Here is a 12649-nt window from a genome sequence, read left to right on the forward strand (position 1 = left end):
TCCCCCTCCAGCAAACCTTGCCCCATACACCCAATATATCAAGTATGCAGCATGATAGGGTGTCTATTCTTAAGGGGCATAGAAGAACAAAAAAATTCTGAATATAAATGTTTAAGCACTCAGTGGATGTGGCAGTGGTGCACCTGAGAGTTCTCAGGAGTAGAGGAACCCTGGCAAGATTACGGAGGAGTGTTTTATATGTGAATGGGAACAGCATGTACGCTATTCTTGAAATAAATTCTATGCAGTATTTGGATATTTTCACGGATGTTGTGTGATTTTTGTTTGTTCTAGGGAGTATGACTTCTGCAACATCACCTATCATTTTGAAATGGGACCCCAAAAGTTTGGAAATCAGGACTCTCACAGTAGAGAGGCTATTGGAGCCGCTCGTTACCCAGGCAAGTATCTTCAATTTGTTTTGCTTCTTCCTTTAGCCTGATGCTGTATTTACTCATTTTACATAATTATCTTAATAATCTTTGATAATAAAAACTTGAACGGTTTTTGTTCGTGATCTGAAGTGGAAAGCTCTGTTCAAACATGTTTAGAAGTTCTTGTTCTAAATAATTTATAGTCTCAAAGTGTGAGTGGGAATGCAGTAGCAACAACTATTTACTTATGTTTTGTCTTTTAAGAGCATTTTAGAAATTTACGAAACAGTCAATTTAAGACAGGAACCTGACTGAGTACATACTCTTGGTTTGTTATTATACCATGGAAGATGGATTCACATTAAAAACAAACAAAACCAACCAACCAAATTAAAGAAACTATTAAAACCTGTTTCACTTTGTGCTGCGATCGACTAGGAGTGTATGCTCAACCAGTCATCTTTCAGCTGAGGAAAATTAGCTAATAGAAGCTAAAATATTTGTCTGGTGATCTAAAAAGAGCAAGACAAAAGTGATGCTAGGTAATGTGTATAATGTATATATTAGTGTTATTCAGCTTTTAACCAGGTAGACCAATTTCTTTGTTGTCAGAGAAAATCTTTGTATATCTATGCATATCATGTTTCCTGTGTCTGTACAAATTTACATGTGCTGTGAGAGCACGCAGAGGGGCAGGATCTGTCTGGTCCGGAGAAATGCAGCAGTAGACATCAGACTTCTGTCACCGTCAGTGCGATTTGCTGAGTCCGTGGCCTGGTGCCTTTCTGTTCCTGAGTTGCCTTTAATAAGGGGAAGCCGGTTACATAATTTTATTCTAGGAAGCTTCAAGATGGGTAGCTCCATTATTTAAAATACACAGACAAGTCATTTTTCTTCTAGGAATGCTCATTATATTAAAAAATGAATGCCAGCTAACCCCATCTGTCCATCCACCTGTTACTAACAATTTTCTCGTAGACATTGTGGATCTTGAGATTGGTCTGCTGGATAGAAATGTAGGCTGCCTTTTGAGTGTAAGACCAGACTCAATGTTTTTGTTTTCAGAATAAAACAGAGATAAAATATAAATCACTACTTCTGTAACTCCCCCAAATCATGTCTCTGTATGGTTCCTATGCTCCTTAAAGTGGGTCACTTTCCAAAAATATTACACCTACTCTTCTTCCTTTATTTTTGAAATAATATTACCTTATCTTTCTACAAATTATTCTAGACATGAAAAGTACACAACTTTACAGACTCAAAGGCAAAGAGATATAAGTTTCATTTCTTGTAGCTGTTGATAACGTGGTATTTAACTTTCATTATAAACCTTGATAATTTGGTAGTTGATATGGAAGGTGGACTAAAATCCCAAATTCATTGTGATACCAACTGAAAATTAGGTTACGAGCTCCCTGTTCTTCTGATCCTGGTGTTGGCATAGGAAGTGAAGTTGCTGTGACCCATGAACTATTGTGGAAATTGCAAATTACTGAGTCTTCTGTGAGGGAATTTCTGTTTTCCTTTTGTTTTATTTTCCCACACCTTGGCCGGAAAAAAGAATACATATCCAAGAAGTGAATGTAGCATTGTAGTTTCTCAAGTTGCTTAACACAAATCTAGATAAACGAAAAGCCTCAACAAATGTAGATGAAGAAATTACTGGCTGAACTACAGGACATGGAATTCTTCGGTGGTGGAAACTAAGGTGCCCAAAATCCTTACCTTTCTATTTTGGTGAGGAACAATGCATTTCTATTTTAGCAGTATGTCAGGAAGGCTAAAGAAAATAAGTTCAGTCCAGAGGAGGTAAAGAAATGTTGGGCTATTGCTTTACTCAACTTTTATGAGTATGTCCATTCTGATTTCTTCATTTCATAGGTGTCTAGATAGTATGGACATATAAAAAAAACCTTCTTGAATATGTAATTTAATTTCTTGTATTAGAGAAATAAGTAGTTTCACTTCTTTTCCACTACTTTGAATCCAATAAAGTATGTTTGACTAAAGCATGCTTTTGTGAGCCACAGAAATGTAATCATGAAAGCTTCAAGTAATGGGAAATGTGCTACCTTCAGATTGTGTTTATCTGTTGTATTTTTATCTTGGGTTATTCAGCTGCTCTTTCTTTTTTTCTCAGATAAGTTAAGGATCATCCCAGTTTAAACCTTTTCTTTTTTTTTTTTTTTTTTTTCTGCTTAAAATTGCATATACAGTCTGGTCAAGTCAAGAATAGTATCTCGTTTACCTCTGTTTGGGCTTAGATTGCAATCTGCCTATGTAGTGACAGCCTCCACAAGATACCATGTGCACACTCCACATGCAAAGATTTGGATCTCCTTAAAAAGTTTCAAAGCGCTTTCCTTCCTAAAGAGAACATCTAATTTGGAAGTTTATCTTGGCAGGCAAATAAATACATAAGTATTTAATCCCTTTTTGGTTTGAACTCTGAACCTGATCTGACTTTTAAGGCAGCCCTACTTTGACCAGAAGTTTGTAGTAGATGACATCTACTACATCAGGTCCCGTACAGCCAAAGTTGGTCTGATTCTGTGATTTGTAGCACCACCAAGACAAATCCACGTTTTATTTTGGCGTTTACACTTGAGTATTTGGAGTATCTTTGTATGATTTTGGAGAATGCTTGAAAAGACAGAAATGGTTGTACACAACCCTTTGGGCTCCAAAAATGACAACAAAGTCTGTGTGTGTGTGTGCGCGTGTGTGTGTGATTCAGGCTCTGAACTCAGTGTATAGGTAGACACACGAGTGACAGATTTTCAAATGGTGGCACATCCACTGATTTCTACTGAAATTTTGGGGAGTAATAAAGAAATGCAATGTGGATTTGAAAAGAACACCTCAGTGAGTCAGGAGAATGGTGCATTAAAACTGAATTTTAGACAAGCTCATTAGTGTTCCAGATGAGAAAATATGGATAACCTATGAATTGATTTAGAAGAAATTATAAGACAGGAAGGCTGTCTGAGCTGGAGGCAAAAAAAAAAAAAAAAAAAAAAAAAAATCCATTAACTGATCATGAGAACACATTAGAAATGACAGAATCGCATTTATTCTAGGAAGACCTGAACTAGCAAACTAATTAAAACTTTCTCTGGCTGTCAGAGATGCAAGAGTATTGGAGCTTGCTGGGGTACCCGTTTTCCCAGTGCTTGTTGTCATGTTGAAAGAGTAATGGATATGCCCTGCCACACATCTGTCCTGGTTTCGGCTGGGATAGAGTTAATTTTCTTCCTAGTAGCTAGCATAGTGCTGTGTTTTGGATTTCGTACTACAAGAATGTTGATAACACACTGATGTTTTCAGCTGTTGCCAAGTAGTGCTCAGACTACTCAAGGACTTTTTGAGCTTCTCCTGCTCGGCCAGGTGCATAACGAGCACAGCTAGCACAGCTAACCCAAACTGACCAAAGAGCTATTCCAGACCATAGAACGTCATGCTCGGGGGGGTTAGTTGGTCGGTCGCGGGGAGACTGACTGCAGCTCGGGGAGTGATCGTGGCTCGGGACGGGCTGGGCATCGGTCGGCGGGTGGTGAGCAATTGCATTGTGCATCATTTGTGTTGTACATTCTGTATATTCTGTTATCATTCTCATTATTACTATTATTTTCTCTTATTAAACTGTCTTTATCTCAGCCCTTGGCTCTAACCTTTTATTTTCTTCCCGATTCTCTCCCCCATCCCACTGAGGGAGGGAGGAGTGAGCGAGCGGCTGCGTGGTGCTGAATTGCCAGCTGGGTTAAACCGCGACAACGTCTCTTGTCACATTATTTTTACTGAGATTTTGTAAGAAATGTGTGATTGAAAAATTTATTAGAATTTCTGTTCTCAACAATATTGAAATTAATAATTGAAACGTGGGTTTCTTTTTTCTGGTTTCAATGTCACAATTAGCTAAAAGTAGAAGGTAATTGTATTTATTGCTAGTTTTGTTTTCTGAGAGTTTATAACAGTTAATCTTTTTTTACTATAACTCTTACAATTTTTAATTCTATGAAATTTTTATAAGGAAATGTATAACTAGAAGACATCCTTAAGGGATATTGCCTCTTATTCTCACCTTCATGCATAGTAACCCAAAGGAATCACAATTCTGTTTGTCAGACTGTGGATGGTTTTCATAAGAAAAAAGAATTACATTTTTAGGAAGGACTTAACTGCCATTACCTGACATTTTATATGTAGCTGCAAAATAGTGCTTGTGGAGGTTGTCCATAAGGACTCAGGGGATATTTTTTTGGTTTCTCGTGATTTTTCCATAATAATTAAATGCAAATATGAATACAATTTATATATGTTAAGGAGAGCAAACAAACAAACAAACAAAAAATCAACCATAAACCAGCAACATTAATGCCATTCTTGTTTTTAGAAGAACACCAAACGTACTCACGTGTGCACACGGGGATGAAAAGCTGAAGGAGTTGCGTATAATTTTTGAAGACAAGGTCTGCTCTTTTGCTGAGTTTTTGGTTTTCTAGTGTCAACCTGTGGTCCTTTGCAGTAGTTTTTCCTTGGTTTTTTAAATAGCAGTGTGGCTGGTTTACAAATGTGCCTTTATTATCAGAGCCATGCAGCAGTTGTGCTTTTTAGGACCATTATGTATTATTTCAGGATTGTCACAATAACACAAATAATAGTGAGTGTTCCTGTTGCAGATTTTTTGTGACTGATCATGTTTTCCTTCAGTATGACACATTTTTGTCCTTCTGGAGGCGCTGTGAAGAGACAATTCTGAATTGCACTACACGGTTTGTGGTTTTTTTTTTTCCCCCCAGTAAAGTTAAGATGCCCATTATAGTAGCTTAGAGTGAAACCGTAGTATGGTGTAAGGCAGAGAAAAATCACTGAATAATGATTTTGCATTTTTTTCTTACAGTATAGTAACGCTCAGCAAAATTAAGTAACCTATATCTATAAAATAAACAAGTCATTAGGTAAAATTCCAAATAGTTTTAATTAGTGTAATTTGTTTAGAAAATCATAGTAATTACAGCTGATGTTATACTTCATGATTTCTTCTCAAAGAACTTGTGCCTACTCTAATCCCTCGTGCAGTATATTTGGAAAATGGACTGATTTCTCTGTTGCTATGAGAAATATAAATGTATTCCCAACTGTTGCAGTTAATCAGATGTTATTTATATTCAGTGTACCTTGTTTTTATTGCATTTGAACCCTAAATCTGGTGTGCTAGCTAATCTCCATGGGAAATATATTCTTGATGATTATTGTTCAGGAGCTGCATCCGAACCACACCTATGCATGTACCCACGTGGGTTTCCTTTTGGGGGGGTGGTAGATGTGTATGCACGTTTCAAACAATTTTGAGAAAAATTGAGTAACCGGTAATGGAACACGGTATGCCCCATACACATGTTCCACTTGTCTGAGTAACCGCAGAATTTTTGAGCAATTTCTCTGTTTGCTAGCTGGATTCGGCTGAAGTCATCTTCAAGACAGACCGAAGGGAAAATTAATTATAAAGGCTTATTTTTTGATCATTCGAGCTCGATTCAGCTGTGCAGTAAGGTCAATACTATTTTAATTTGGTTTGTTTTTTTACTTGAACAGGACTGTTTTCCCAGTTGTGAAGTTAATTTCTGGTTAAGCTCCGTTTCTATCAGAATGCTCCCAGATCTCCGTCATTTATGGGAGTGCAGGCGGTTGGACTGCACGTCAGTATTTTCTGGCATGGGCTAGTTAGGTGATAGCCATTTGTGTCAGGGAGTCAAAGCCAAAACCTATCAAAAAATTCATTTGCAATTTTTATTTTCTAATTGAGGCTGAACTTTAAACATTATTTATGAAGTTATTTTGTTGAGCAGGAACAGAATCCACCTTACTTTCTCCAACATTATGCTATGTGACGCTTAAAACAATTTCTGAACTAAAAACTAGCAGGTGCCTATTTACTTCAGGGTGGTTTTTTAATCTATTAGATTCTTCAAGAAACGTCTGCTGCATTCTGGCCATCACTGTTTCGTCTTTGCCATCCGGTTCAGTAATATCTGTGCATCTCCGTAAACTCTAGTTGGGGGGATCGTCTCTGTACGAGGCTTTTTGTGCTGGCCGAGAGAACCTTTAATTAAATTTTATCTTTCCTATTTTTATTCTCCCTTGCTGGAAAACTGTATGCTATTTATAGTATGTAGTGTCCTGTAAGGTCTGGACCTTGTCAGTCTATGCCTTCCAGTGATTATATTCACTGTTTAAAGGTGTTTATCTATATGCAGGTTAGCATTTGCTGGGGGGAGAGTGAAGGCTTGGAGGGCTTTAGATCTCATCCATGATTCCCGTGTTCTGTTTTTATGGAGTAATGGTGCTTAAACTCAGAGTAATGAAACACAACGGCTACTTTTTCTACTCTTTTGGCACGTGAGCCAGTATGGAGAGATGGTGAGAACATTTGTTGTTGGTGTATCATAACTGGAAATGCAAGTTATGCTGTAACTTATCATAGTAATCATAGGCATGCAGTACGTTGTGACTGAAAAAGGTTATAACTAAACTGGACCTACTCGACTGAGTAGCTCTTTATGTTCTTAAATGCTAGACTTCCCATCCATTGAGGAACTCCACGATCTTGTTCATCATTAGCAAATTATTAGTGGTTCAGGGTTGCCAGAAAGTGTTTTTGACTTTATGTGGCATGGACAAAACCGTTTTCATCACAGTTTAACTTACAAAAAGCATTTACTGCTTTGACTCATCACTCTAACAGATAGTCTGACCTTATGAAGCAGGTTTGCTGAGTATGACGTGAATATATCCAGGTGCAATGAGTAAGTTCTGAGAAGGAATTTGCTATCTGACTTGATGCAGTTGTGTAGGCTGTGCCATGGTCTTGACTGCTGTATGTGCAGAAGATCGGTGCTCTCTCCCACCTATAGAGCTGATCTCTTCTCATAAATTGAGATCCATCTGTATTCTTGAAGTTGGACTCTCTTTTTGTGTCTAGGCTTCTGACATCTTATCAAAGCCAAACCAAGAAAAGAGTCAAAGGGAATAAATATGTATCTAATGACAGGAAGACATACACCACGTAGAAACACAGCTTTATGTAGCTGGTGTGCACATTAATATAATCCCCCAACCACAAACCTCATTGCTTGGCTAGCTGGGATACCAGTTGTTCTTGGAAAGAACTGGGGTTTTAATTTCAGGAGTGAGAACTGCTGTAAAGTTTCCTCCATCATGGTTGATTGGAGTGTAATTGTAATGGGTCTAGTGTGTTGACTGAAAAACATTGAGAAGTTTTGCTGGTATTTCCAGTTATGGCTCCATGGCAAGAATGAATGAATTGCAGTGGAGAGGTTGGGGCAGGGGGGAGCTGGCTGAATCTTGTCTATAAGTGTAAGGCATTCCTCAGGGAAGAGTTAGCTCAAGCAATTGCATAGCCGAAACCTGGGAAAGTCCCTGATACTGTCTTCATCCTGACAACTTCTTGGTACTTAGTGACAGGCCGTGTGGGAATGGTTCAAAACTGCACCAGGAAAAGTTTAGACTGGACATGAGGAAGCACTTCTTTACCGAGAGGGCGGTCAAACACTGGAACAGCTTCCTAGAGATGTGGTCGAGGCCCCAAGCTTGTCAGTGTTTAAGAGGCGTTTGGACAATGTCTTTAATAACATGCCTTAACTTGGTCATGCCTGAAGTGGTCAGGCAGTTGTCCTAGAGGTGTAGGTTGTAGGTCCCTTCCAACTGAAATAGTTCTGTTCTACTGTTTTCTATTCTATTTTATTCTGTTGAAACTATTCTATTTTGAAACGTGTCTAGCCGTTTTCCTAACTGTAATTTTTTTTTCTTGCATACAGTTTTCTTGCAACTGTTTCATGGAAGAGTTTTCAGGAAATGGTGTTCTTGCCTGGGATTGCCAAACTCTAAACAAGAAGATCAAACTAATATGAATAATTATTGTAATATCTTTCTTCTACTTGTGTCCTTGAAGATATATAGCACGATGCAGTGAAGCAAAGCTGAGCCTTTTTCTGTCCTCAAACATGCAACTCAGCAGGGTCGTAGTAGTACTGTTGATTTAATTGGGGTCATCGCTATAGAAGGGGAACATCTAAAGGTTTTGAGGGAAAATTGCCTTTGGTTGCATTTTTAGTTGCTTCTTTTCAGTTTGCTTGAAAAGCAGGTATATGGGGTTTTTTTTCAGAATATCTTGTGAGCTACATGTCACTTCCAAAACTTCTCACAGTCAACAAATGTATTAACAAATTACAGTCTTTTTATGTCAAAAATGCTAATGAAAGCAGGCTGGGTATATCAGCTTATGTTTTAAAAGATGATTGCATAGTTAATAGCCAGCGGCCTTGTTACAGAAGTAGTAATGGATTTTATTTTGGCTGATAAGCAAATTCTTGTTGGTAGCGTAAACTTATACTTACTAAAAGTGTTTGACACGTTTATTGTAGTGGTCAAAATAGATGACTTCAAAATATTGCAGCAGATATAACTTCTAATACAATGATTTATATAAGAGTTCTAAGTCTAGGATGTATTTGTAATGTAATGGAGTGCTTTAAGAGGGGGTTAACTTGAAAAAAAAAATTTTAATATCACCAAATGTGAATCAAATGTATTAAATAATATCAGTCACGTACTGTGTGAGCAGGGCATCGGTGTGGTTTGCTAAGCAGCAACTTCAAAATAGCTGTTACGATATTCAACTGAGCTCATAGTAGCAAAAGATAATGTGATCCTTGAGTGGATCAGCTGGTGGGTAGAGAGTAAATTTAGTGAGGAGGTACTATTGTTGTAACATACCATTAATGAGTTTATTAGTGGAGAGATTCCCCATTCTCAAAAAAAGATGTTGACAAATTGGAAGGAGATCAGAGAAGAACTATGTGAATGATTTGAGGTTTGTCTTTTAGTGGCAGACTAAAGACTTTGGATGTATTCCATTTATACGCAGGCTTATCAGTAAAAAGAAGTTGCCTTAAATTAGCTGGCAGTATAGATTTTTAAGACTATTTTTGGTAGCATTTACAGTGTACATAATCTAGAATTAATTTAAACTAAATTCAAATACAGGATTCACACCCTGAAACTAAAACATCCCAACATTGAACTGATATTTAGTAGGAATTTTGGCATAAGTGCTTACGGGAGTAGGCTGTAGTAAGTTAAGAGGTATTATGATTTTAACCCAAAAGTTTTCTTGTAGTGAAGGCTTTTTTTTTTTTTTTTTTTTTGAATCTGACAAAATCCTCTGGCTGGAAGCTGAAAGGATAAGTAATATAAACTATAAATAAACTATAAATAACATACAAGCTAGAATAGCTCTCCTAGAATGGTGGGCAAGTCAGTGCTACCAGAATCTTTAAAAACTGGATATATTTTTGAAAGATATGCTTTAGGTCTACCAGGGGTTATAAAACTGGGAAAAGAATTACTGGAAGAACAAAAAACTGCAATAATGGGACTTCTTACTTTATGAATCAGGTAGAAATGTTTTCTGTCATATGTTTTCTGTCATAGATCAGATTTGCTAGGAAAAAGAGAAAATAGATACAAAACCTATGGGATTAAATATGTATGCTTCTAATGACTTCAGAAGCAATTTGGATATTAAAGGCTGTAATCCATTTTAGCTTCATTCTTGAGAGTGAGGTAAAAATCTTACTTGCTTTCTTATTTTTCATTAACTTAATTTGCTGTATGTCATCAATCCGCAGAAGTTAGAAAGGCTACAAAATAATCCTGATTACAAAGTGGATACACTAATTACAAGATTTTGCTTTGAGGTGTTAATTAACCTAATTATAATAGATCCACATTCTGAAGAGCAATAGCCATTTTTGGTCTATTTCCCTGCAATACGTGTTTCTGAACATTGATTTATTTGCAGTTTGAAGAATTCAGGGCACAGATATATGGATTTTTTTTCTTTCTTTCTTTCCTACGTTAATTTTTTGGGATACTGATTCCATTGGGTGTGCGCCTTTTCATGGATACAAATACATTTTTTAGCAATTGTTGAATGTTTTATAAAATGCAGTAGTATGGAACTAGAGAGATCTGAGCTTTTGGTGTATTTTAAACAAGACATTGATTTTCAGCCAGAGAAATTTGAAAATGCATTGCAGTTTTGCCTTAAGCACATGGTCTAAATTGCCGTATTTAGTTTCCTGTTTGGTAAATTAATTATTAGTATCTCATCCCACAACCTCATAAGTGGTTGGTACTCTTGAATATTATGTGTCTGAGCAGCAAATGCTCAGATTGGGAAGAAATGTCCTCTTCTACTTGTCTTTATTCAATGGGATGATACTTTCCCACTCGATGTACTGAAGTTTCTCCCTTATTTAGAGTATTTCTATGTAATTCTATAGTCGTTCAGTACTCATTGATGAGATTCTCAAACCTTTTACTACTGTGTAATGGGGTTATTAAGCATATGTAACTCATGCTTAGCATATCCAACACAGTTGTGTTCAATATTTTGCAGATGACCTTTGAAGAATACACAAGCAATACAGATTGCTCTGCTGAGTAGAAATTGTCCTTTTTGTAGATAACTGGTTTTTAGAATAAGTCTTTTTTTTTTAATTCCTGAATGAAGTCAGTACTAGAATTTTCATTCTCATTTAGTTTGTTGGGTCAGTGTGGAGCAAGGGACTAGCTGCTCAAATTTTCACTCTTGGTTGATAGCTAGCATAAATACAATTATGTTTAGCCCTGACACCTTATTTTATGTGAATATTTTTCTTTAGAAATTAGTTTTAAAGATGAAAATGGATGGAATTGGTTACACATATCCTTTTAAACCAAGAAATACAGCTTAATTTTAGCTTAAGAACCTGTTATTGTGGAAGAGGATAAACCAAAAATAATTCCTCACCTGCTAAGAATTACTGTAGACATGACCCTTCAGACCGCACTCAATCTTGTTCATCTTTTCCAAATCACCTGCCGCAGCACTGATGTTTGGTTCCTGTGGCTTAGCAGTGTCCTGTGCCCTGTCCCTTGCTCTGGGCTGTGCTTGACATGGTGGATCCTGGAGCAGAAGAGCTCTGCGCTGCACCCAAGTTGGGTCGGTGCCTCCTAATTGCCCGTTGCTTGGCAGCAGCGTGGTGTAGCCCCTCACTCTGTCATACAGCCCAGGACCCTTGGGTGTTGACCTGGGACCTTATGCAGCTTTCACGTAACCTTGACTCCTTTGGCCGCTTCTCTTATCCCGCATGCATATATGCATCGTATGATCCAACATTTGAAGATTTTTCTTTCACCTCTTGCCCCACCTTGAAAACTCGTGGCAACATACGGCATATTCAGCCCATGTTTAGTTTTCCTATTTGCTTTTTTTGCCCCCAAACTTTATCTTGCCTGGCAGCATGCATTTAGGATGGAAGGAGTGGGGAACAGATGAATCCTTGACTTTGTCTTCGTGACAGACCTGGCCATGTACTTTCTAGGGCACACTTGTTGCACCAAGGCCAGGTCTGGTGTAATTCCTTTCTCAAAGCAACAGTCACATCGGGAGTCAGTCAACCTTTCAAAGTCGGCTCATGATCCTTAGGATATACAACAATATACTGATGTTTCAAACTGTGAAATCACAAGATAGTCCTGTGCTTGTGAGCATCTTTATCATTAGACGCGCACTTTTGTGTTCTAAAACCTTATCTGCTTGTACAAATGGTTAAACTGTAAGTTTTCAGAGAAGGATTTTGGAGAAATGAGATTTGCGACTGGAATTAATTTTCCTGATTCATTTCATTTTGCTCTATAGTAATGAAAATGTATTGTATCTGCTTATGCTAATAGTAAGTTCTTTTATTAGAAGGTATTCATATAGAAGCATTATGAATCCAGTGTCCTGAATGGCTACTGAATATCGAGTTGTTTCCAGGGGATATGTATTAACCTATTCAGTTCTTCCCACTGAATTACACGTGTCTGCACTCTGCAGTGCAAACGATCAGGCTTTTACTACTCTGCTTGAAATACTTTAATTGCCAGGTAGTTTCTCACTCTTCTGAAGAAGCGATTAGCTCAAAAAACTTGAGGAAAATGAATACATGAGGCACTACGTATACACACACACACACACACACATATATATATATATATATGTATATATAAGTATACACACATATGCTTATATATTGGGGGTGCTGGCGGATGAAAAGCTGGACATGAGCCGGCAGTGTGTGCTGGGAGCCCAGAAGGCCAACCCTACCCTGGGCTGCATCGGGAGAAGTGTGGCCAGAGTCGAGGGGGGGGATTGTGCCCCC

The 12649-nt window shown here is 37.6% G+C and overlaps 1 protein-coding gene across 4 annotated transcripts in view; it reads left to right on the forward strand.

Annotated features, from left to right (window-relative positions):
* The first annotated feature begins 299 nt into the window (after positions 1-299).
* Positions 300-12649, forward strand: part of LOC104131806 (catenin alpha-2) — a 468889-nt gene continuing 456539 nt past the window's right edge. For all 4 annotated transcript variants that reach the window (XM_009645015.2, XM_009645023.2, XM_009645031.2 and 1 more), the window contains exon 1: positions 300-401. In XM_009645015.2, the coding sequence (XP_009643310.1) occupies positions 300-401 (102 nt within the window). The remainder of the gene's footprint in view (positions 402-12649) is intronic.

Source organism: Egretta garzetta, unplaced genomic scaffold (assembly GCF_000687185.1).
Source record: "Egretta garzetta isolate BGI_Z169 unplaced genomic scaffold, ASM68718v1 scaffold570, whole genome shotgun sequence".
Classification (NCBI taxonomy): Eukaryota; Metazoa; Chordata; class Aves; order Pelecaniformes; family Ardeidae; genus Egretta; species Egretta garzetta.